At 35.8% G+C, this 27179-nt stretch overlaps 1 protein-coding gene across 5 annotated transcripts; it reads right to left on the minus strand.

The window, feature by feature from the left end:
- Nucleotides 1-2298: 2298 nt before the first annotated feature.
- On the minus strand, nucleotides 2299-16608 carry LOC136217857 (uncharacterized). Of its 5 annotated transcripts, none has more exons than XR_010683556.1 (17): nucleotides 16347-16608; nucleotides 13725-13832; nucleotides 13511-13645; nucleotides 11631-11910; nucleotides 11324-11529; nucleotides 11007-11154; nucleotides 10598-10869; nucleotides 10281-10428; nucleotides 9494-10141; nucleotides 7775-8454; nucleotides 7575-7660; nucleotides 7262-7480; nucleotides 6523-6651; nucleotides 4047-4415; nucleotides 3251-3366; nucleotides 2905-3067; nucleotides 2299-2615 (listed from the first exon to the last, which is right to left on the minus strand). XR_010683556.1 is itself a non-coding variant. In XM_066004532.1 (17 exons), exons 1-17 carry the CDS (start codon nucleotides 16455-16457, stop codon nucleotides 2961-2963), a joined length of 3660 nt encoding a protein of 1219 aa, XP_065860604.1. In that variant the 5' UTR covers nucleotides 16458-16608; the 3' UTR covers nucleotides 2776-2960. The 5 variants fall into 5 exon arrangements, 4 of the variants coding, with proteins under 4 accessions (XP_065860604.1, XP_065860603.1, XP_065860602.1 ...); XM_066004532.1 differs by lacking the exon at nucleotides 2299-2615 and having other exon boundaries at nucleotides 2776-3067; nucleotides 11631-11729; nucleotides 11832-11910; XM_066004531.1 differs by lacking the exon at nucleotides 2299-2615 and having other exon boundaries at nucleotides 2776-3067; nucleotides 7775-8448; nucleotides 9527-10141.
- Between the last annotated feature and the right edge of the window lie 10571 nt (nucleotides 16609-27179).

Raw genomic sequence — 27179 nt, forward strand, 5'->3', positions numbered from 1 at the left:
TCCTTTACTAGGCGTGTGAAAAGCACCTCCAATAGAGGAGGAAGAATATGTCTAGCTCTTTCGAATTGTTTCTATTTTTATTTTTTTTTGGTATAGGCTCAAAATGACACCATTTTGAGTCTGAGTTGGGCGCCTTCTATTTTTTTTAAGTTTATATTTAAAAAACGTCGTTTTTAATCAGAACTAAAAAAAAATAAGTATGAGATTAATTTCTTTTACCATTTCCACCTAATGTTATTTACTAATTTAACAAAGAATAATAATACATTTATCTTCTTTTTTAGAATAATGTCTTTTGTCCTTTCGAATGTTAGAATATATGCTCATCGAGTTTCACTGGATAGGAAAATTTTTGTTTTGTCATCAGCATTGATGAAAAAGAATTAGGTAGGCTATGTTTTCAATGGGATAGTAAGATAGCTAAAGAGCTAATAGTTCTCCTTCTTATAAAAACAAAGGCAATCTTCTCCATCCGTCCTTATCAGATGGGCTGTGTGGTGGAATATCCTTTTTGTTAAGATCATGTTGCAGCAAACCCAATCGAAAGCGATAAGCTCACACCATATGCTGGGGTGGATTTGGGCTGGGCATATATTGCAGTGAAGTAGAATGGAGGATGTGAGATCCGACAATAGATAGGTGAACCTATTGATTGTACAGGGAAAAATTTCCCTAAAGATGCTTATCTAACCCTTTCTTTTAAGTGATGTAGAATTAATAATGGTGGAAGATTATTCATCCAAAACCCTCACTTTATATAAGAAATTTGACGGCCATTTTTTCCTTTATAATGCATAAAAGATCACATGGTCACTTCAAATTGAAAGAAAGCTCGTCTTTCTCAGGCAACTTTCCTTTTGAAATTACGAAAGTATTAATTCTAATCCTTCATAACTTGGGTAGAGTAATTGAATGCAAATTTTATAAAGGCGATTGATTTTTTTTTAAAACATGTGCAATCTTGTTATTGGGCAAAAGACTATGCTAAGAGTGAATAGATCTTGGCAGAAAACCTTAATGCCTGCTCTAGCCTTAAAAAAGTTAAACTCGATTTATGAGTCACTTCAAATAACATATGCGAATATTTTGAGTTTCCTTTAATTTTCTCCCTCTTTTGTAATTTTCTATTTTTTATTAATAATATTCAGGGTTGGTTAAGTGCGTTAGGGGTGCCAACCTAGTTGGGATGTCTAACCTCTTAATCGCGTTCCAATCTTTCAAAAAAAAAAAAACTCAAACTTTGCAAAGATTTGGAGATCCAAATTATGTCAGATCATCTTCTTTCACCTGGATGTTCAATCCGAGCTTCCAAAAATTTATTCATTCCTGAATGAGGATGTCAAATTCTATCCTATTTAGGAATTCTTTTAGCATGCGTAGATAGGCTTGGCAAGGGATTTCAAATTTCTCAGTTGTTTCCTTATAAAAAAAATATTTCTCTTAACTAGAGCATCTCTAATGGAGATTAATGAAAAGCTCATTAACCCCTTATTGAAGAATGAAACTATTGAAGAGTGTTAAATCTCCTTATCCCTTTTGCTTGGTACCTACCAAGCAGAATGATGCACTCAAAGGATGCCTTTGAATTATTATTATTATTAAAAAATTATAGAATATATTATTAAATTAATTAGTAGAACCTACGTGATTGAGCCATTGTAGTGTTTCGACTTTACCGATGATAATTTAATAGAATGAATGTTTATTAAATTGGTCCCGAATTGATAATGTAGCATGGGTATTAAGTAATTAGTAGTATAATTCATTGAAGATACTCTTAAACTACTAGTCTCCACTCATATAAAAAATGAGAAGAACTCATCTCACAAAGATACAATATGATTTAGCATAACCAAACACTCTTATTTGTTCTTTACACTTTTTTTTTAAGACCAAAATTGACTTGAGAGTTGAAAAATCCCTCATTGAAACCCAATCAAGCTCTAGTTTTTATGGATAGAGGAGTTACATCCCCTACCTGGCAAACATTCATTGGTTATCTACATCCTCGATACTACAATTTGAATTTCCTCAAGCAAATGACCGAATCCTTGATAGTGAGAATTTTCACAATGTTATCATGGAATAAAATAGAAATTCCTTCACCGAAATACAAAGTCGACAAAATGGAAATTCCTCCATCTTGCACTTTCGAAAGCATAAAATAAAATAGTTACCTAGAGCAATAAGAAATTGGGATGTATAAAGAACTAAAGAGTAGTACGCTAAAAAAGAATTTTTTGATTTTATAAATAAGAGAATGTCATTTTTTAATATCTAAACAATCTACATCTAAAATTCATTAATAGTTTGGGTACATCTTATAATTAAATAATTAAATAAATAATGACAGAAGCATGCATCTAATTTAAATATTAGTAACATTAATTTTCAAAATTTAAGGATGAGTCTTGACCGAAATAGGAATAGGTATCCAACCCCGCAATTTGTATCGGCAGACCAAGTAGGCCTAGCCATCTTATAGGGTTTTATCAGTTACATTTATATTTTGTGCATGACTGCAAATCACATTCTTTAGCTAGCTTGGTCACTTCAATGTCTGATTTTGTGGAGTACGTTGATCCTCCTCTTCTATTATTTCTCTTCTCGATAACCTTTTATAGACGTATTAAGTATATTAGATTTTGGAACTGGGTTTACCTACCCAACTGCATGTTTCGTGTACCATCTAATACATATTTAACCTCTGTATTGTCTAATGTAAGAGGCAACGGGTATATAATAGAGGAATTACTGGCATAAACTTCCTCAGCATACTAGAAATTTATCTGTCATTAGGGATTATTAGAATAGAATGATTTGCAACTTTCATGAGTTTCTCCTATTAATTGAAAAACGAAAGGGACATTTTTACATCTGCAAGCAAAGGAGTGGGAACTGTACCAGGTGGAGCTTTCAGTAGCAGAAAATATGAGAATCAGAGAATGGAGGGAGAGGCATTAATTGTCTCGTTTAAGGCATTGATAAACCAGCAACTGACCTCTGTCATCTACTACACCTATTACACCTGACCCTGAATCATCTGTTGCGATGCACGAAACACCTCCTGATAGATAGCACACAGTATAAAATTCAGGAAAGGGAATCAGTTACCAATAGTATTATTTTCAACTAGGATATTCAAGTCCTAAGTCACTGTATTACCCAAAAACTGCATAAATTTATGCTGCTCATTTTACCATTATGGAATAGCACATAACAGAAGCATAATCAAGGACTTTTAGTATACCTTCAAACTTATGCAGGGTGCCAAGTTTCTTTCCTGTCAATAAATCCCACATATACACGAGGCCATCATGTGTACCAATGATTCCTTCGCCAGATGATGTGCCAATAGCAGCAGCCCTGCAAAGTGAGCTGCAAATTTTAACTTGTGGCACTTTACTAGAAGGATATGTCTCAGATATATAAAAGCACTTATGCAGTTTATGCTAAGTAACTAGAATCCTTTTTTCAAGCACAAACAGCTTTAGCTAACACTAATCAAGTGTGCATTTCACCAATTTGGGTTGTTTCTTACACCCTATGAAACTAATTTCATGAGAAGTAAAGGTATACAAAAATAGGTCGCTAATGCCATATTATCATTAACTAAGGAGCAACTGACTAGCTGATGATGTTCTTTTGACAAACATTTGAAGTATAATTTATCACTCGAAATGGAAATGATTTCTCCAGTGTACGAAGGAAAAGCAGAACCATAATGTCTACGTTCAAAATGCAATTTGAATGCTCTGAACCCGCTTTGTTTCTGTTGGCATTTAAATAAAGAACAAGGATAAACATAGCACGGCAGAAAAGATCTAAGAAAGTTCTATAAAAGATCTAGAAAAGAACAAAAAAGGAGTGAATCTGAAACTTAAACACAAAACTTTTGTGGAACTCCACACATTTTAATGAACTGAAAAGAGGTAAGCACAAGAAAAAATAACAATTTAAATCCAAAAACTAAATCACATAAAATAAAAATTGCAATATTTGAGGAAAGAAAGTGGAAATGCTTTAGATAATAAGACTTTAAGTACCTTGGGTCCAATGCACTTCCAAAAATCAACGTATTTTTCACAAGTAGAGCAAGCCTCCACCATCCAGCTGGATTTGTCTGGCAATCTCTTGATACATAGTCATGATGAGAATCAGTGTCGCAGACACTTGAGACAAGAAACCAGATGCCAATATCTTCCATCTCTAATGGAGGAAACGAATGGTTCTTGCTGTGCTGCGAGAAGTATATTTTTGTTGCATCCATAAGCATATTAATCTGCGCCTCCACATTTGAGTATCTGAAATTATGGTTTCCTGTTTGCCAACTAAACGAGCTTATAGGAAAGAATTGACGAACTGAAGTACTTGGAGCAGAGAACCTTGAGATGAAGATACGTTTTGAAATATCCCTGAAAAAACAAAACTATTAAACAGCTTGCTAGTAAACAAATTTATCATCCTTCAAGCTTCAGTTATTCCTTGCAGCAAGAAAGGTGAAAAGGAAAAATAGGGTAGTTTTGAATTATCAGGAAAATTTAAAGGACATGCAGAACCTTTGACAAACTACATTTGTTTTCTTTCCAAGTGTGGATATATTGATAGATTAAGCTTGCAACTTGTCATAGTAACCAGCTCAAGATGGAGTCTACAATTTCTCTTTCTTTTATAATAAAGTTAAGATGCAGAAATTTGAGTATAAATCATTATAGGCAAGCAAACTAAGAAAACTTTCACTGAACTCTATATATTGAACCAGATACCCAGAGGCACCGCTGGATAATTGGTGCATTATCAATGAACCAATTGAACTAAAAGTTTAAGCATGTACAACATAGGCCCATCTTACCATGTGTTGAAGTTCCACCAACAAATGGGGTTGTTAGGATTTCAACCATTTGATCTCAAGAGGATACCATATCATGGAACCGTTTGAACTAAAAGCTTAAGATGATAGTTAAGGCCCTATAATAGCTTTTATTATAATCTATGAACAGATAGTTGTAATACCATATGTTAATACCAGAGGGAAAAATTCTTGTTAATGGTAATAAGCTGTCAAAGAACATAATAATCAACTTACATGCCAAAGCAAAGTACCTCTACTACCAGAGGTCATTATGTAGCACAAAGAAACATTGCTGGACCATTTACATATTATCTGATTGTTTACAAAAGATAAATTCAAAACTAACTAATAGTCATCAAAATTTCAAAGCAGATGCACACTGAGGTTTATTTGGCAATGAGAAGTTCATTTTGTGACAAGTAGGCTTAAGACCATTTGAAACTTATAAAGCTAGCAAACAAATTGATGTGCTAGCTTGTCAAGGCTGGGGTGGGAGAATGAGAACCAAACGCCGGAGGGTGAGGTAGGCACCTTTTAGTCAGCCTATATAGCAATTAAGAACTTATTCCAATTTCCATGATAGAATAACCCACATGAAATTTGAAATATGAAATCCGATATTATTGCCCTGTTGAAATTAAATCCCATTCAAAACATGCACTTCGGACCTTTTGCAAGCCAAACTGCTCTATTATTTCTTCAATTCTTCAATTCTTTAAGGTATATTTTCTTAGTACATAATGTGTCTTTATCTAGTTTCAATTTCTACCAGGAGTAAAATTAAAAATCAAAACATAGTTATAATCCTAAAAATACTTGAAGGACCTGCTGCAGCAGACGGTTGAATTATAGAACATATGACAAGAAAGACTCGGGTAGAATGCAAAGAGAAAAGCATTGAACTAGTTAACCTGGATAAACAGACCAATGCTTTTGGCAAGAGATAATAACCAAAGCAAACAAAATAAATAAATAAATGAAGTGTACCAGTACAAGCACAATCATATTACCAACTTCAGATGTTTAGGCAATGTTGGTAAGCATAGTTGTTAAATCGAGATTCAACTCATGACTCCAAATCTCATTTTGTGAGTCGGGACTCGTGAATCGAATCGTAAGATTCGGATCAAATCAAAATATTAACCATATTTAACTTTAAATATTAGTCTAAAAATGCAATTTTAATATCCAAATAGAAATTATATCAAGTAGAGATAGAACGTAGAAAATAGAAAGAATAGAGAGTAGAAGAAGATAATAACAAATAAATAGAAAAGAAGAGGGAAGGTTTTGGAATTTGTACAGCGAAGAGTCAACTAATTGAAACTATTTGTAAAGTGAAGAATCATCTTCTTCAGAACTTTTTCTGTTGTACATTTTTGAGTCATTAAAGACTGAAAAACAGTTTTTTTTTTAAATGGTGGCCTGAATCGACCGAATCGGGTGACTCGGCCGAGTCACTACCGATTCATGGCCGATTCATGGAGCTTTCGAGTCGTACTCTACATACGACTCGAATTTTTCATGAATCAAATCGAATCGTACGAGTCAACTCGCGACTCGTACTCGTCTCGTACGATTCTAACAACTATGTTGGTAAGATAACAGGCCCAGAATAAATCCAAAAGGAATGACTTTTAATTGAAGAAATGTTTTTGTAAAAATCATACCACAAAGTAAATTCCCCAAAGCCATTATGCCCAATAACAAGAGAATCAAACTTTGGAATCCTCTTTATCTCCACTATGCAAGGGCATATATAATCATTTGACTCTATGATGGATTCTTCTGTTGGTGCACTGCAAATAGTAAAACAGAAAAGAAATTGCAACCCTGTTTAGAGAATAGACAATCAGGTCGGAACGTAAATTTAGAAACATTAGCACCATATACGTGAATCAAGGGGATCAGATCTTAGTTCAGAGGCATGCAAAATCACATATAAGCTTCATTAAGCATGGTTAACCTCAATAAACAATAACTCATTATTGTTCTACGAAAGATATTTCTTGATCATGTACTGCTCTATGTGTGTTCATTATACATACACATTGACTGTTTTGCTAATATGACTTGCATTCACACAAGTCTTAATGATGCAAAATATGATCTTCAAGGGGAGACTAAGCCCACAACTAAACAGAGAGTTGGAGTGAGGCACAAATTTAAATGCAGTAAAATGAGAAAGCAGCTTAACTATATATTCTCCAGATACCATTAAAAAAAACCCCGCCATTCCCATGAACGTAAAAATATCATGCTAATTCCTATACTTGTATTGGATCTACTTACTTTGCTTATAGTTATCAGAACCATAGGAACTTCTTTCAATCCATTCAATAAAGATACACCTCTAAGAACTGAAGTAAAAATGTAAAACAAAATTGATATTGCCCCGGTAAAATGTACCTCCATCTTGAATTCATGGTCCAGAGATGCAATCTCCTATTCTCTCCAGCAGCAATGAGATGGTCAGGTTCAAACACCAATATACATAACAAACTGTCAGTTGTTTCCAATTTTGACAGAACTGAAACATATCCAGCTTTTATTTGCACAATCTTCACAGCATTGTTCTCGAAGTGATCTGCTTTGCATGCTGAGCACAAACAATTTAGCTTTCCTTCCCTGGGACAAGTATGGCGTATTACTTCTTTATAATTTTGTTTTTATCGCAATATGTATATTTTTTTATAATATTAAGCCCATGGAATGACTCTACCTGCAATGAGGTGTTCTTATGCTACCAAGCAAAACAAGACACTGCCCATCTGGGGTGATTTGTAAACCAGATCTTTCCAATGCTAGCTGAAAGAATAAACACATGATAAATTTTTGTCAAAGGTCGAAACACGCCAGATGAAGATATCATCAGATAAAGTACAATAATAATAATTTCACTAAAATGCGCATGTATCTTACTTCTTTATCAAAGACATACGTTGAAGAGGGCCAAGTTACCAATGTGTGGCCAACAAATAATGGGCAACCGGCTCTTGGCTCTTCGATTACCAGCTTGTATACAAACAAGGTTCTGCTCTCATCTACCAGAAGGCCACAAAGAACACAAATAAATATTTCATTTCCTTTTCTTCTCAAAACCAATGATAGAACTGGCATGGGATGAAAATAGCACCCCAGAAACTCAACCATGCCCTCTAGCTCGTTGTCAAGCTCTAAATCCCTCTGCATCATTGGTTCTGAACTGCCTTGAATGTCCTTTGTACTTGATATCTTATTGTCAAAGCATTTTGTTGGCTGGATCAAAGAGCTGCCAGTGCACTCAACACTGCCCTCTTTTTTATGTGGTTCATCAACACTAGAGCTCATCTGGAAGAGCTGTGAATCAAGCAAAGTTCTTTTAGTGTCTAGGTCATGAACATCTAAAACTTTTCTGCATGTCACACCTTCTACAAGTGGAGGATGACATTTCTCTGCTGTGGATTCTGTATTTAAGACTTTTTTTCGAGTATATACTTTTTTTGAGACTTGACTGCTAGATATTTTCTTGATTTTGGAAGCACCAGCTTCAGTAAGAGTGTCCATCATTGATGATAGAGCAGGACCAACAGTTCCTACAGTAACATCTCTTGTACCTACAACTGGAAAAGAATTACTTGGATTAGTTAAATAGTTTCGAATCACTTAATTGGTGCACCATTAGAAAAACTTTTGTGCAGTGCGCTGTTGGTGATCTGAAATCTTAGAAAATTCAGAAAAGGAATATCAGTTTCCACAAATGCTGTCAATAAGAAAAAGTGTATAAAATAAATCAGGTTTGGGCCAAATAAAATTTCTAATGTCTGAGTCAGCTTTAGGTATTTTCTCCCTAGGACAAACAAGTACAGAATTTCCTCCAAGTCAACATCATTACCTTCTTTACAATCGGGCACAGGTAGGGCTGTAAATGAACAGAGCCGCTCATGAGCGGTTCGGTGATCGGCTCGACTAGGCTCGATTTGTAAACAAGACGCTCGTGAACATGATTTACTGGCTCGGTTCGTAAACGAGCCAAGCTTGAGCAGACCAAAGCTCGCGAGCAGGCTCGATTAGAACATTTATGAACAAATTTTAGTTTTGTAGAAAACTATATAGTTTTGTGTTAGTTCACAAATATCTAAACTTAATATTATTTCATTTGCTATTAGATGAGTTCGTTCACAAACATAATAAATTAGTAATAGACCAACTATTTGTAAGCATCTTGTTTATTTATTCACGAACTTTGCTTGCGAGCTTGTTTATGTACACAATTAAAGAGTTATTTGCGAGCAAACTTCACAAATATAATTAACAATTTACTCACAAACAATTCATGGTTAGATAATTTTCTTAATGAACCAAGTCCAAAAAAGGAATTTGGGCTCGAAACAAGCTCGAAGCTCGGCTCAAGCTCGTTGAGCAAGCCAAAGCTCGGCTCGTTAATTTTATAGCAAGCTCGGCTCGGGCTTGAGCTCGTTAATTTTATAGCGAGCCGAGCTTGAACAGGCCAAAGCTCGGCTCGGCTTGGCTCGATTACAGCCCTAGGCACAGGTTTGAGGTCCTTGGAATTTTTACCAGTAACTAATGACTTTTCATCCAGATGCTGACAAACATCCTTATTTATTTCAGTGAGAATTCTCATATTGGAAGACATACAACCTAAAATAGACTCGGATAAGTGGAGATCATCACCACAAGGGCCTTTATCATCATCCAAGGCATCTTTGCTCCTGCTAGTCCCAGCATGACAATCCAATGATTCCTTCACATCTATATCAGAAAATTGCTTTCCAACATTTGGACAGTATTCATCTTTACCAAAACAAGATTGGTTAGCTTCCGCTTTACTGGAAAAGGATGCTGATAGGTTTACTAGATGATCCCCCAATTTGCCACTATCAAATTTCTCAAGAGTAATATGCCTGGTATATTCAGTACCTTGTACAACTGAATCAACACCAGGAGACTGAGTCTCCACAAAGAAGCCATGTTCGGTATTTTTTTCAACGGTAGCAGGAGGAAATTTTTCTGAAGAGCTAATGGCTTTTGTCTTCTTGCTTGATGTTTTTTTGAGCAAAGGAATAGCTTGTGGAAGCAGAAACGTCATCATTGACTTGGTTATGTCTTGACCAATTGAATCAAAATCACTCCTTTCAGAATTCACATTCCAATTAGATGTGCCTGTTTCCTCTTCTGGATGTGATTTATTCACTAAATCATCCGAAACAACCGCATTCGTTAAAATGACTTCTTTGATGCCACAATTAGTTTTAACCAAGGTACTTGGAGCAGAATTTGTTGAATTATCTGCATCAAGCTAATGTCAAGGATAGAAAACAAGGAAGTTTGTAGATGAACATAAATTACTAAAAGTATAAAATGAAACAGCTTAAGAAATCTCATTTGACCAACTTAACAAAAGAGGAGATGGTAGTTTGTAGAATACCTTCTTCAAACTCTAAGGTATCAGGAGCACAAAGATCAACATCATGGACACTTTGAGAGTCTTGTGGAAGCGATACATCTATGGCTTTGAGTTCAGATGATGCTGAAACATTTAACCCTTCCACTTCAGTATGTTGTACCCTATCAGACTGTGAGACATTAACAATATTTCTCATAGCACACAAGTTTTATTGTACAAGTAATTAAGAATACGGGAAGATAAAAGAATGTTTGCACAACTCACAAGACTGTCGCATATCTATCAATTTCATTGCTTTACAAATGGAAATTTCCAGATACAAAGAGAAGACCACTTACAGATCCTTTTTCCACAAAAGAGTTTTTGATGTTACTGGGCGATTCATTATTTTCAGAACCAGCAACGTTGTCTTCTTCATGAGCTGGGACAGCTCTCTTGCTCAGAAGATCAAGATCATCAACAGACTTCAAGTTAGATGCGCCTGTTTTCTCTTCTGGATGTGATTTATTCACTAAATCTTCCAAAGCCTTCTGGTTGGTTAAAATGGCGTCTTCTTTGATACCACAATTATTTTTAACCAAGGTACTTGGAGAAGAATTTGTTGAATTATCTGCATCAAGCTAATGTCAAGGATAGAAAACAAGGACGTTTGTAGATGAACATAAATTACCAAAACTATAAAATGAAAGAGCTTAAGAAATCTCATTTGACCAACTTAAAAAAAAAAAAAGCAGACAAATAGAATACCTTCTTCAAACTCTAAGGTATCAGGAGCACAAAGATCAACATCATGGACATTTTGAGAGTCTTGTGGAAGCGGTACATCTATGGTTTTGAATTCAGATGATGCTGAAAAATTCAACCCTTCCACTTCAGCATGTTGTAACCTATCAAACTGTGAGACATTAAGAATATTTCTTATAGCAAACAAATTTTGTCGTGCATGTAAATTAAGAATATGAGATGATAAAGAATGTTTGTACAACTCACAATACTGTCGGATATCTATTAATTTCATTGCTTTATAAATGGACAATTTCAGATGTAAAGAGAAGAGCACTTACAGATCCTTTTTCCACAAAAGAGTTGTTGATGACATTGGTTGATTCATTATTTTCAGAAACAGAAACCTTGTCTACTTCATGAGCTGGGACAGCTCTCTTGCTCAGAAGATCAGGATCATCAACAGACTTCAAGTGCAAATCATTTTTCACTGAAATGTGACTACTTTCTTCTCCAATTTCATATTTCAAGTTTTCACATGTTTGCTCTGATCATAGAAGCACGCAAGAGTCAAGAATTTTACTAAAACAAAAACTAGGAAGGAACTCACTTGTTCATGATTTCCGTGAGTTGACTTCAGGGGCTCACCGCTTGTTGGATATCTACGCTGTTTTTTAGAACCATCAGTATTTAATGAATTAGCATTCATTTCAAGTCTTTTACTTTTCCTTGTTGTAACCTGTGGTCCTGCCAAATATGGTAATAGGTTAGAACATGTGCTTGCATCTTGGAATTTTTTCTTGTGATCTATATTAGAAGCCTCATTGCAGAAGTTGGAAGACAACAGACTTTGCTCTGCTATTCCATGGACATTTGCCACCAGCTCCCGAAGTAACCTCTGGACAAATGGATTTCTGAACCCAAAAAACTGCACATCTCAGAAATAAGAAACTTCACTTAGCACAATGTCCATGTTCTTTCAGTTCCAAGCACAATGTCCATGTTCTTTCAGTTCCAATACAATACTCTTTTGGAACTGATCGTATTAGAAAATAAAAGGTTCTAATACAACAAGAATTAAGTGAGAATCTTGCTTGCAATTAAAGCTACAGTTAAAACAGGCTAAACAGCTGAAATCAATCTAAAAAAGCATGGATATGAAGTTCATATGCTGCTTTGACTCCATGATTCCTTAATGTACCCTTGTTCCCATTTCAGAAACAAACTTGGATATTCAAAAAGGATATAGTTACTTGGCTATATGAACCTTGCAGCACAAGGATAATATACAAGAAAAGAAAGATGGAGATATGAATCCAACATTTACACCAGACTCTTTGCCCTTGGCCAAGTAAATCAGGAAACAATTATATAGGTAACGTTTAGATAAAAAATAACCATAAAAAACCATGCATCATAAAGGTAGCATTTGAGCTCTTAAAATGCAGAACCACTTAAAAATATTCGATAGAGGAATGAATTAGTTGGAATCATGGTCAATATAGTTGTTATTATGCCGTTAATAATAACATATTCAATTGTCACTAAATTCAAGTACCAGGAGATCAATAAGGGTAAGTATTAAAGGGCCATTGTGATGATTAGATGACTAAAAGGTTTGAAAAACAACACGGAAAGCAGCCTCTCACATAAGAATCACCAACCACATAATTCAGGTCTATCAAGTAACTTTGGCTATAATACATTACAGTTTCATTGTTCAGAAGTTGCTGTTGAAGAACTAAAATGCTAGGCAATTGACGTATTGCAATTAATTATCAGGCATACGGACTATTGGATGCTTCAAGCTAGCACTAATTTTTCTACAAGAGAAAGAAGATTTTTGTCACTGGTTTATGTTTCCATGGTATCAGTCAAACGTCTAATCATTCTAATAGTATCTTTCCCAAGCCCAACATGTCTTGTTCGCATTCAAACAAAAAGCAAGCAAAAGATATTTGTACTTTAAGAACATAAATGAGCATCTAAACCTGTAACCAGAAGCATTTTTATTGGCACCATTACACCATTAATCATTAAAGCAAAAAGATAAGATTCCAATTGTTCCACGTCCATTTCGATCATTATAAGCATCTGCTTCCTCCTCTACACCAAATAAAGGTTATCCCAAAGACAGAGAGAGCACTTCAGAAGTTCCTGTAGTTCTAGGCTAAGCTACACTAAGTGGTTTTAATCATTAAAATAAAGGAAATGTATATTGAGGTTTAAATTTTAGCGGTTTGACTGCAGTGGATATGAATATTTCAGGGGCGCACACTTGACAAATTCAAAAGGGTGTTTATAGATTGATTGAAATCACAATATAGAGCAAAACCAAGTTCTCCGACATTATCATAATGAAACTCTTTTACTATCTCTAAAAGCATGGTAAGCCTAAGTTTCATCCCAGTTCCTAACAAACGAAAGTACATATAGGAAAGTCAAGAACAAAAGCGACTAATATCATCACCATTACCAGCACCAAATGCAACTAGAAAACAAAATGTTTGGCAATTGCTAAGGCCTACCTCTATTCCATCTATCTTGCAAGAAAATCTTTTACCATGCCAGATTTTAACGCGTGGGCAACCTTTCTTCTGAAAGTTCTCCCATGCAATATCTGGTGTTTGCCCAGAACACGAATGTCCATCAACAGAATTAATCTGCAAAGGCACAATAACATTTTTAGCTTTGCGTAGAACTAGTTGGCATTGGTCAAAAGCCACACGTCCAGGCACAAACCAGAAATAGTGGCCCTTTTAGACCTTCCTGAATTTCCATCTTATAATCGCTTCCGTTATAAGCACGACGAGCTTGATATCCCACAGGATAAGGATATCGATCTTTACCCTACAAAATTACAAGATCAGTCAACTCAAAGCATGAAAAATGAGATGTCACGACAATATTCTTGAAACAAATTTGCAAATTAATGCTTTGTTTGTTGAATTACTTATCTACTCACATTCACAAGAGCATTGCACCTCTGTTCACAACTATTTATGCAGCCATCATCAAGTTAGCAGCTATTTCCAATAGAAGTCTCAATTTCATGACTCTTGAATTTGAGTCTAGAGTTGTTTAGGTTTCTCCAAGTTATATAAGTTTAACGTAATATCCATATCATCTCCTCTTTTACTTAGGAGTTCTGAATTGAATAGTCCCAATACTCAGAGGTGTAACAATGGATACTTGGAAACTAAGAATGTGATCTGTGTTTTGAAAGAATGTGTGCTTAGATTGAAATTTCTCTCCTGTCTTGTTTAAACGCTAATTTTTCTTCACTCGCCCAATCTTGCTACAATATTTTTGTGTTGTCTGTAGCAGCAAAACACCTTAAAATATCTAGATGTTTTAGATTCACTCTTAACTTACTCCATTTCTAGCTGATACGTCCTTGCAAACACTAAATACCGGCAATTTTCCTAGACTTCATCCTTGTAACGGATCATGTAATACGCTAGGAATACATGGGATACCATGTAGATTAAGAGACTACATTAATATATTTTACTTAAGAGCAATATACATATATATATATACAAGGTTATCCTTGGATCAAGGAGAGATTGTAGGCCCAGAGGAGCCTATAACAGTACTATAGCAGCCTAAGCATGTTTTAGTTGACTTAGATATACTTACATTTATTACATTGAATTATCATGTAACGCAACCCCTCAAGCTGAAGCATGATTTTAATCATGCTCAGCTTGCTACAAATACAGATAACATGTCTTAAAGACAATACAATCAAGATACTTTAGAATATAAAAATATAATCCGAGAAACACAGTCTAGAAGAACAAATCAGACAGGAGAGACGACATCAGAACATCAAGCTTTGTCAAAAACAGAGAAACAAAACGCAATTGAAGCAACACACAAGAGGCTGCCAGCAAAGTCAAAGCACAAAAGAGATTCACCGAAAAACTAACCGGACAGTCAGGTCAGAAACAGAGAGGCGACGACGGTGCAAGAACAACTGAGACTTGGAACCCTAGGTCCAAACAGTTTGCTCACAAGGCAGACAGCAATGCCGAAAGAAACAGTCCAAAAATACAAACCCAAAAATTCTGCTCATAAAGCCGAAAACAAATTCTGGAATCTCAATCCAGAAGCCCAAAACAGAAGCCAAAACAAGGCTCTGATCCCATGCAACGAACCATGTGATATACTAGGAATACATGGTATATCATGTAGATGAAGAGACTAAATTGATATATTTTACTTAAGAGCAATAAATATATATGTTCTCCTTCAATCAACGAGACATTGTAGGCCCAGAGGAACCCATAACAGTCCTATAGCAGCCTAACCATGCTTTATAGACATGCTTATATTTATTACATTGAATTATTATGTAACCGTCCTCAAGTTAATCCCTCCGGATCCTGGGATACATCTTTCAAACTTCTGTTCGCTCAGAGCCCGTATATCCAGCAACCAGATTTGACAAATTTAACATTCCTTTTGACCTTAAATATCACCAAGTTCAGATGCTAGATTCTAAAACTCCAAACCTTAAGGTAGTGTAACTAACAGAAAAAGATAGACTTCAGGTTTGCATCGTTTTTAGGTCAGTGTGGGAAATGAACATAAAACTTTTATTGATATGTGAAACGTAATGATTTTTTTTTTCTTTAACGAAGCTTAAAACCGCCAAAAATCGATTACCTTGAAGAGGAAAAATCATTGAATACCGTTAAAATTTAAGTTCTAAACAGCGAAGGCATTAATCTCAAATCCAAACAAGTAACTCAAATTTAAGTACGAAAGAAGGAAGAGTATACGTTTCTGTTCGAACATTAGATTTTGAATCATTCCAGTAATTTTCACCTCGCAAGTGACTACCAAGTGAATTTACTCGATCACCGTTAGATTTAGAAGGTATGAATTCTTTTAATCACCACAGAAAGATTTTAATAAGCTTAAATCTAAATCTAACGGTGATTTACTATGTGAAAACCACCGCCGTCCTAAATACAACATTTTACCATTTCAATGTTTTCTTTTGCTCCAACCTCAAGCAGGCTTGACGGTGATAATATTTGTACGCCATTTCAATCCTCCTACTTCAAATGACTCGATAGCGCACCTAAATTAAACACTGTTCACAGACCAGAATTTGCAAGTTTACTTGGTGAACTCAAATTTGGTCTTCATGTGAAATCAACATATCTTACACTCGTGAGATGCATAGTGAACCTCACACTCTCTAATTTTCAATAATTTTCGTTTATTGAGTGAAATCCACTGGGGAGATTCGTACAATTTCTAATTTAAAAGATAATATCTATGAAGATTCAACAAAAAATGCCTGTGTAATGAAAGGAACGTAGGCATATAAGAAAGGGGAAAACAAACCCTAGAGGAGCTCCAGTACTTCTTGTCCCATGTCCCGCTGTATAGAGATCCAATTGAAATTATTTCAAGACCATCAAGTTTCTCCTCTACGTCATCGGCGGATTTCGCCATTGATAAAAGCGGTGAGGAACGAATTAAATCCAGAAGCTTGAAACTAGAAAACGTCGATCGATCAAAATAATAGCAGAGACCGCAAAATGTGAGAGAATGAAAGGAAAGGAAAGAAAAAGGCGGGAGAGAGAGTATTGAATGTCACAAATTCCCTCCAGCAGATGAAGAAATTATTTGAAAGGCTTAATAACAAATCCCTGGTCTATAAACAGAAAGTCATATTGGTCCTTGTTCTTCAAAATTTATCAATTTAACTCTTTTACTTTCATATTTGTTACCCTAGTCTATAAACAGAAAGTCATTTTGATCCTTATTCTTCAAAAGCTTTCAATTTCACTCTTTTACTTTTATACTTCTAGTCACTTTTTGTGTTAGTATGAAAAGTAACGAGCTCTAAAGTTTTCGGTGAAGTGCAAATTTAGTCATAACTATGAAATAATACAAATTTAACTCTAATGTTTTAAAGTAAAATCAAGTTTAGCATTATGTTACCAAATTTTTGAAAAGGTTGGGTTGATTGTTATTTAACTACCATGTCAGACATTCCAAACATCACTTATGTCTAAAATATTTAGTATGTAACACAGTTAAAAAAAATGTTAAAATGTAAAAATCTAAGTCTACCCCATATAGGTAAATTACAATTTTTTTTAATTAAAGTGTCTAAAATGTTTGGTGCGTTACATATAGGCAAATCACTCGATATCACACATTTTTACTTAATTTTATAAGTTTTCAGCATATTTCCTACACTTTCACACACCTCACAAATTAATAAGTTATTGAATGATGAGCTACAACAAAACATGGACATATCTCAATGGATTCAACACAATTTGATCACTTGCATAGGTCTCGGCGAGAACTTGTTAGAAGAAAAAGAACCACCAAATTCCAGAGGGTGGTTTCGGCGAGACCTACCCAAATTTCACAAAGTCCAAGTTTCTTCAGTACATGGTCTCGGCGAGACCTGTAATTTTTTGCACTTGCAAGTAGACGACTCCTCATCTCAAGGCTTGCCCATGCTCCTCCTCAATTGAACTTTTCAAGACCATTTAATGCACAAATCAGTATTTTTAGAGGCTACTAATCATTAATTTCAGAATTCCATCTAGATTAGAACAATCATTTGTCTATACATAGACATGAAGTGTAGGAGGAAGAATCATTCCATTGTAGCCCAAGCTTTTGGGCATTTTTTATTGTCTTATTTTTAGCTTATTTTTTGTAGTTTTTATTGTTTTAAGTACTATTTCTAGTTTTGAAATTCATTTCCCTTTTGTTTTGTAAGTTGAATTTATAGTTTGAAGTAAAAGTTTTTCCATTCTTATTTTCAGCTTCCACTTTCAATGAGTTTCATTTAGTTTTATTTAATTTCAGTTGAGTTCTTCCCAATGAATATGAACTAATTTTCCCAACTAGGGATGATGTGAATCTTTCTAATGTCTTGAGTTAAGTTAGAAATTTCATTAAGTAAACACTTAAAAGAATTTGTGACAAAAGAACTTACATTTTAGTTAATTGCTTTTTGCTCACCATAGTAACAAGTGATTAACGGAAACTACATTCTTAGACTTGATAGCAAATCAGTGTGGCTTCTAGCACTTTATTGCTAGGATTTCTCATTGAGCTTAAGCTTTCTTGTTATGTTTATGTAACCATTGGCCCGGTTAGGTAAATAATAGTGAATAATTAGAACGAGATGAACCAAGGTCTTGGCATCAAGTTTCATTGGGAGAAATTACCATCTTTAGTCATGTTTTCTTCTATCGTGTTTTATCTTAATAAACTTCATTTAACTCAGGTTTAGGAAGTGAACCTGAACCCCTAGTGTTTTCATCAAATAGTTTCAACAATAGTTTTCGTTTCAATCACAACCAAATCATTCTAAATCATTCGTCTAGACTTTAGAAATCTATTCGGATAATTAATGCTTGTTACAGAATCTTTGTGGGATCGATCTTTGTACTAATGTACACCATATTACTTGATTGTTAAGTTGCACTTGTTCTAGAAGCACGCATACGTTTTATGCGCATCGAGTTTTTGGCGTCGTTGTAGGGGATTCTAGTTTCAACATTAGCGATAAATCAGATTTGATGTTCTAGATACTCTTTTCTTTTATGCTAACACGTAGCCAATCTTAGTCTGCTTTAGTTTTGACCCAAAAATCGAACGAACGTACCGAAGGAATCAGCATAAAGTAATGAACGCCACCATGGATGAAGAAAGAGAAAGAACGATAATGGATATGTGAAGGAAAATGGACAAGCCTAGGCGGAGTGGAATTAAATTTTTTTATCTATTTCCGTTTTCCAAGATCCGTTAATCGTTATTTCATATAAAGAAGGATTAAATAAGTGTACCGTTTTTGAAGATCAATCTACTATTGCAAACAAAGTACCTACAACTTCTCAATCGTGTATCGCGAACAATGATAATAACAGAAAAAAAAGAAAACGATTAATGAATAACAATCTAAATTGATTGCCTCTAAAGGAATCGATACGAGATCAAAGAGAGAGTAAATGAAATAGTAATTTAGACGGGATGATGTCAGAAGAATTTATAGCCTTCAATTCTTGTGTTGACTGAAATACCTAGGGGGAGGGGCTATTTATTGTCTCCTCAAATCATAACCTAATTGTATTAGTTTAATTAATTAATTAGAATCCAATTCAGAATAGGATTACTAATTAGATAATTAAATAAATATCTATTATTATCTTAATCATATCCTAATATAATTAAATAATGATTCTAATCCAATTAGATATTAATTTATGTTAGGGATAATTAAAAAGAGTTATAATCACATTAAAACTTCTAATTAACATTATCACATAATCATATAATTTAATTTACAATTATAATCCAATTATAATTATTAATTAAATTATCTTATCCCTTTAATCTATAAATTTCGGCTCATACTATTCATCCCTCTAAATTACAATTCCGTCCTTCGGTTCCAAGTCCCATGTACGACCCATTAGGTTCCTATCGTTACTAGCCGTATATATTTATTAGAATTAATTCAACCTGATTAATTTCAACTTATATATAACGGAATGACTCTGAGAGCTGTTACTAGCAGCACCTTAGACATTCCTCTAGTGTGATAAATAGCCAGGTTGAATACTGACGTTTACCTTTCCGTATTAGGTCCAATCCAATATAATTCGATCCTTCATCAATTATATCCTTCAGACAATTCTTATAACCATGGAACTTGTCATGTTACATATAACGAAGAGTCTATTATACTTGTCTAGGTGGAATTAACTTTGAAAGATAAGTTAAGTGAAATCTTCATTTCTACTCTTAACTCTATCACCTTGCAAGGATTTTAGTCAATTCACCACAAGCGGTCCTTTGGATATATCTCCTACTTATTAGGAGTGACGAATGCTCAATCTAACATTAACTATCCTGTAATTACTTTATGTGATACCTAACCCTGCTCCCACACACCCCAGGGCCTCCCCTATAGTGGATCCTGCTCGCACGGAATCAAAGCATCACACTCCATAATCTAGGATCACTAATTAATGGTTGTTTGAGTCTGAGGATTACTTATACCTACTAACACCAATGAGATGAATAGTTGACACTTAGATAAATCTATCCATACTGTTACCTCAAGTCAGGTCCCAATCCTAATGAACTCCTTCACCGGATCCATGTAACTGTCTAGATATCTCCATATCTAAAGCTTGTGAGATCAGCTCTCCGTCTCGACAGAAAACAATGTTACATGCAAATCTCAACAGTAATATGTCAACCCCTTTAACATATTACTTGACTTAGGTTGATTTTAAGTTTATTGATTTATTATAAAGTATAGTCTCACTTCATGCTTATATAAACACTTTATAACTACTTCAAACAAACTTGGGATTGCTTTTACTTATAAAAGATTAATTCCTTCATATATAGTTAATCATACTATATCTTATTAAAACAAACGATTTAAATAAACAATTTATTCATTAATATTTATATCCTAAAAAAATTGGCTATATGACATAAACCCCAACATTCTCCCACTTGGCCTAAAGCCAATTATTTCTAAAAATAATTCCAGAAGAGCTAAGATGATGATCATGAGTTGTTTGGGTCAATGGCTTGGTCAACGGATCTGCAACATTGTCCTCAGTAGGCACTCATTCTATTCCCACATCTCCCCTGGTTATAATTTCTCTAATGAGGTGGTATCGCTTGAGGTAATGCTTGAATGCATTATGAGACCGTGGTTCCTTCGCTTGTGTAATGGCTCCATTGTTATCACAGTACAGAGTAATGAGATTCATAATGTCAGGCACCACTCCTAGTTCTGTTATGAACTTCCTAATCCAAACTGCCTCATTTGCTACTTCCGCAGCTGTGATGTACTCTGATTCAGTCGACGAAAAAGCAACGCTCCCTTGATTGGAACTCTTCCAGCTGACTGAACCCCATTTAGGATAAACAGGTATCCTGACTTGGATCTATAATCATTTTCATCCTGACTAACATCTGAAAATCCTTCAATTTTCAATTCTCTGTTTCTATATACGAGGAACATGTCTTTAGTCCTTCTCAAGTACTTAAGAATGTTCTTGGGTAAATTTCATCAATGATGTACAACCTTTGTACCATTTCACACTTTGGTGTACAACCTTCATTTTGTCTCACTAATATGTACGACCTTATGGGTGACCTCCCAATATGGTGTACAACAGGTAAAAATGACCGGTCAACGTGCCATGTCACCAGTTTGACCGGTCAAAAAGTCAAAAATTCACCCACTACATGTACAATTACTTTTATATCCTCATTTGGTTTTCTTTTTAAAATTACTTTTAACCCTTTCCATAAATCCATCGTTTCTCTCTCTAAGTCTTCCCTATCTCTTTCTCTTTCTAAAAAGGCTTTAAATCTCACGAAGAAGAAGATCTGAATGTAATCGGGATCTTTAAGTTACATGTGAAAATGTTGTATTAGTATAGGTGTAAATGTAATCGGGGTAGATTGAGTATAAGCAAAAAAAAGGGTAAAAACATTGAATGGTGAGATTAAGGTGCGATGATGATGCTGTTTCTTTCACTGGGAACTGCCACGCCTCCATTCTCGAATCTCTATATACACACACTAACACATTACACAACGGCTTCTTTCGTTTTAGAGAGAGATAATTTCTGTATTTTCACTTGACACACAGAAATGGCTACGGAGGTATCAGGCCCCGGCAACCGGTGGAGTAAAGAAGCCGCACAGGTTCAGGCCTGGAGCTGTGGCCCTGAGAGAAATTAGAAAATACCAGAAGAGTACTGAGCTCTTAATCAGGAAATTTCCATTCTAGAGATTGGTGAGGGAAATCGCACAAGATTTCAAGACAGATCTGAGATTCCAATTAGTTTTTAATTAGTTGGATAGTATGTGGTTAATTAGTATTGTATATTGATTATCTTGGATGGAAAATTAAATGGAAATTAAATGGATTTTTCAAATTTAAACAGTGAACTCCACATGTTTGTGAAAAGTTTTAATTTGTTTTTCCCCTTATTTGACGTAATCATTATTTCTACTAGTTAACTAATTCAATTTGCATTTGGATTAGCAACTACCACAAGGATGATTGATCTAGGTTCATTTGTAGCGAATGCTTTAAAGATTGGTGTGTTAAGTAGCAGAAAATGAAAAGGAGAGTGAGAGAGTTACAGAGAGAAGAGAGAGAAGTCGAGGAAGAAGAAAGTATTGTTGAAACACCTTTCCACAAGATTTTGATTTGACAAAATCATCCATGATTAAGAGGCAATTAAATTTAAATGCTTTGATTTAATTGTACTAATGTGTTTATTCAATATTGAGTGCAAAAATATATAGTAAGACAGGTCAAAAGTCAGCATAAGCCAAAAGCTGAGTGGAACGGAACTCAGCATGAAAGAATAGAAGCTGAGTGAAGTAGAACTCAGCATCAGAAGCTTCCTTCAAAGTTGCCAGAACGAAGCTGACTAAATTAGAAGACTCCTTCAGAAATATACAAACATAACGAAGCTGACTAAAAAGGGACTCAGTATGAAAGTTGAACATTCGAAGATAACGAATGAAGCTGAGTGACAGTCAGGACAGCATGAAGGATCCGTTTACTAAAGGACAAAGTCTGCCAATCTTCTGCACCAATAATTGAAGCCTCGAAAATACAAAGAAGACTAATTCCAAGAATCATGGGTCAATGGATTATTGGTAAAAGACAACTGGCACAAAAAGACAAGTCTGATGCAAGAAGACAAAATCTGACGCCTGAAGAAAACAGTGGAAGGGAATGGCGGAACAGACTGAAGCTGACCAGAAGCTGTCTGCTAAAAGAGCCGTTTTGGACTTAACGGCTGTAGACACCGAGTCGGAGGACCTGTGACGAAAACCTGAAACAAGACGGTCGAAGCGATTGATTCCGGAAGTTTTGAAAAATATATAAAGAATAATAAGCTAAGGAAAATTAACAGCACGGCGCGGGCACACAACGGCATCCCGCACGCGGACGACGATGGTCGAACGCCCGCTTGACGGCCCGAGACGTGCGCGCGGCGTCCGTCGGACGCACCGCGAGTGGCACGCTCTCGAAGCCCGAGCAATGCCTGGGACCGCTGGCGGTGCGCGCCCTTATGGGCCGTTGAGCACACGTGCCTGGCAGCGCGGGGCGCGCGTTCGGCGGCCGCGACGTGCGAGCGTCTAGCTGCGCGGAACGCGCGCTCGGCGGCCACGGAGTGCACGCGTCCGACGGCACAGGGCACGCCCCGAGGGTCGCCGGACGGGCACCCAACTACGTCGGGCGAACGCCCAACACGTCGGGCGGACGCCCGACGAGGGTTGGGCACGGGCGCCCAACCTCGCGTTGGGCGCTCGCCCAACGAAAGTTGGGCGATCGCCCAACATTGTTGGGCGGCCGCCCAACCACAATGGGCGACGCCCAATTTTTTTTGGGCGTCGCCCATTGTTCCGGGATCCGTTTCCCTATATAAGGGCACGGATCCCAAGGTGAAAAAGAGGCCTTTTTGGGGGAAAAACTTTCTCACTCTAAACATTTTTAGAGAGAGAGTGGATTTTTTTGAGAAAAATATTTTTTTTCTCAAAAATTTCAAATTTCCTAAGTTCAATTTTTACTAAATTTTTATTAAAATCGGGAGCTCGCGGTTCGTGGAATCAATCGGCTTCGACTGTCAGATACCGAATCAAAGGAATTATCCGAGGACTAGACTCTTTATTTTATTTAATTTATTCCTCTCCGTCTATTTATTTTTTATGCTATAGTTTTTATTCCTTTAGTCATTTATTTATTTTGTCACGTTTTATTTAGTTAGCGTATTTATTTAATTTTCGTTTCGTGTTAAATAAAATTCGGTTTTGTTTTAAAATAAAAACCTCGTTTTGGATATCCCAATACGAACCGTGATCCGATAAAAAGGTAGTTCGGGTATCGAAAATGTTGTAATTATAAGTTTTTAATTTAAAAGAGGTTTCCAAATAACGTTTTAAAATAAAAACATCGTTTTAGGAACTTCCGTTTTCGACTATGATCCATCTTTGGTAGTTCGGAAGTCCAAAACGATTGAATTAGATTTAATTTAATGCTTTTGAATAAATCTGGAAAATGTTGGAGTGCTGCTGTAATTTGCCAATTCTGTCACTAAAGGTTGTTTACCGACAGATTTTCCGTCGGTAAATCTGCCAAAATGTGAAAAATGTCATTTCGGTCCCTTTTTCTTAAGTTTTAGACTTTTAATCCTTAGTATATATGATTATGTAATATATTCTTTTCAAATTGTTTTAAAACTTTAACATATATAATTATTTTAGGAGATTGGTATTCCATTTTTATTCTAATTTTTTTATATATGTACATATTACTTCCTTTTTTATTATTACTCATTTAAATTACATTAAATTCTATTTTAAATGTTATTTACTTGGGCATTTTGGGAGATAATTAGTAGATATTGGGGGATGAACATATATTCTTTTTGACATTAGGATTATATTAGTTATGTATATATATAGTTTTGGGGTATATTTGTGTTATCTTAATTATTGTTAAATAAAATTAGTTTGAGTGATAAATTCTATTTTCTTATTTATGAATTTGATTCACTATTTTCTTATGTTTAAAGTATAAATATATTATTTTCATTATTCTTTCTTATATATGTATTAGTTAGTATATTTTCTTTTACTCTCATTTTATGTCTTTTGGGCTAGAATGTGTAATTATATATCTATATTATTTTCTTTATTTCTTTTGGTCATTTATAAGTCCATGTTTCAAATGGGCTTCACTTGGAAAAATTAATTTTTGGGCCTAAATGTGTTTATTGATGTAATTATAATAGTTAGAGAGTCCATTAAATAAGTGGGGAAAATAAGTCACAAAAAGAGAGTTTTCAATTAAATTATTTAAGCTAATGAGCTTTCTTAGATCTCTAATGTAGATAAATAGAGTCATTTTGGTTGATATTTCAAATCGTCTTCAAAACACCACGTTTTAAAACCTTAGTCCGTTCCAACGACGGATTAAGCGAACATTGTAATCAAGATCGTTTTCTTTGTTAATAATGGAGATTTTGAATCGCTTTCTTAATGAATTTGTACAAAATAAAATTGACTTGTATGTTTAACCACGTTTTCTTATTAAAAGGCTTTTACTTTAACGTTTTCAATTACTCGAGTCGTTCCAACGGCGATTCGGGTAAGCTTTATCAAACGGGGTTTTAAAACGCACCCAAATCGTTCCAACGGCGATTAAGGTGCGAACCATGTAATAAACATCGTTTTGGGGAAATAAGTTAATGTAGAATAGACACACAACATAACATTTAAATACGGTTGTAAATAAATCACTTCTTTCTTCCCCCTCTCTGTGTATGTATAAACATAAATGGGTGATTCTTTACTGATGTGGCTCTTCAATATCATATGCTCAAAATGGTTTCCAAAAAGAGAAAGAAAAGGGTTTCAAATGAATTTTAAACTTAAAGAAGTATACGATTAGTCCGTTATCGCCTAACATGCTGAGTAGGAGGCCGGTGGTTCATAACCGGGCGATGTCGGGGTGCCTAGTAGCCTTTCTCCGGAAAGGAGCTAGCCTTCTCGGCTCGTACCTAAGTTTCCCGAACCCACACCGGTCTCCCGCAAGGGATCGGTGTTCATTTTCCCATTCGTGGGTGGCGACTCTTCCATATCTCCGAGCTCCGGTCCTGCCGAGCAGCTTGATTCCACGATTGGTTGCTTTCGGCGCCAATCACCGCTTACGTCGCCATGAGGTTGTCCACCCCCCGGTCCGCCCGGGAGATTAGACCGCGGCACCTCGTCTAACAAGTGGCGACTCTGTTGGGGAAGCGAGAAATTTGATTCCGGAAGGCATGCACTAAGCCCTTAACGGGGACGGATCGTTTTACTTCTTTTCGTATGCATTCACGAGCATTATTGCAAACCCTTTGGGTAATTTCCGCGAAACCTCTAGCGAGAGTCCATTCGTCGCTCGAAAGAGGATAGCGTAAGTTCCCCCTTACAGTAAGGCGCCAGAGGGTCCCCATCCATTCGTTAGGGGCGAATCTGTGCGGTCCTGTGAGGTCCCGCGGTCAGCCGTGTCAGCATATAGTAGCCTTAGAAGTTTCCATAGGATTACCCGTTACTATTTTTGATGTGATAAATGAATCAGTTCGTGTTTTCAAACCGCCATGATACGTGTCTAAATCTAAACTATGTAAAGAAAATGAGACGATGCGTTAATATATACTCATGAATCGACATACTAATTACCCTAAAACATCGAAACGATTTGAACTAAAGACGACTTAGTCATCTCATATGAATGAATATGTGCGACCCGCCTTGTCCCTTTCGGTGTCCCGACGAAGGCACGTGTTCAGGAAATACGTTATGACGTAAGCACGTATTAGTATGAATCGGTTCGGTGTTAAGGATAATTACATTTCGATACAAAAGACTATATTAACGGTAGCTGTTATTCACATTCTTTAAATAAATTAGGATAAAACGAGATCACGACGAAACGAAAACGAAGAACATTTCTGTTTCGAACGACCTTATTGTAACGTGAAAAGTTTCGCACAAGTAGCCCGTCCCTTCCGAATGAAAGACGAGCTTTTACGTTATGCCTCGTGTCGTTCTTAAGAGAAATGGATGTGTCCGTACAGATGAAAAAAAAAATGAACTAAACGACCAAAATCATTCTGAATCTACGATATATGTTAATCCCGCGAGTAGTTAAAGAAAATAAACCAATATCGTTGAATACGTGCCTCGGACGAGAGTATACCCCGTTTAAAATCTCGAAGCTGAATTAAGCCAAAGCATATAATTGCGCCATATGGACGAGACTGCGGGTTTTGACTAACGACTCGATCATTTCGACCGTTACCAAAACTGCAAGAAATATGGCCCGATATACGTGTTTGCTTAAATTCGCGCCTAAAGGAAGGAAAACGGTGATATCCTCGCTTCGAATAAACATGCGATTCAACGAAACGTTGATTTTCTATAACCACACTGAGATGATATATCCCGTGGATTGGGAGGAACAAAGAGTTGTAACTAGCCGAAAGGTTACCGTGCGCTCAAAATAAGACTCACCGTCTTTCACGTAGCAAAATGAGCAAACGAATCCTCGACGCTAAGAGCAAACGCGTTACGCGATGAGTCCGTTCCCTAAAATAAAATCCA

Source organism: Euphorbia lathyris, chromosome 2 (genome assembly GCF_963576675.1).
Source record: "Euphorbia lathyris chromosome 2, ddEupLath1.1, whole genome shotgun sequence".
NCBI lineage: Eukaryota > Viridiplantae > Streptophyta > Magnoliopsida > Malpighiales > Euphorbiaceae > Euphorbia > Euphorbia lathyris.

Bases quoted from the DNA above. Each gene is read 5' to 3' on its own strand.
- LOC136217857 (XM_066004529.1), bottom strand. From the start codon at position 16,457: ATGGCGAAATCCGCCGATGACGTAGAGGAGAAACTTGATGGTCTTGAA. The intron at 10,142-10,280 runs GTATTCTACAAA...AGCTTGATGCAG, and splicing joins TACCTTAGAGTTTGAAGAAG to ATAATTCAACAAATTCTGCT. The intron at 8,455-9,493 runs GTTGTATGTCTT...ATTCTTTTCCAG, and splicing joins CTTATCCGAGTCTATTTTAG to TTGTAGGTACAAGAGATGTT.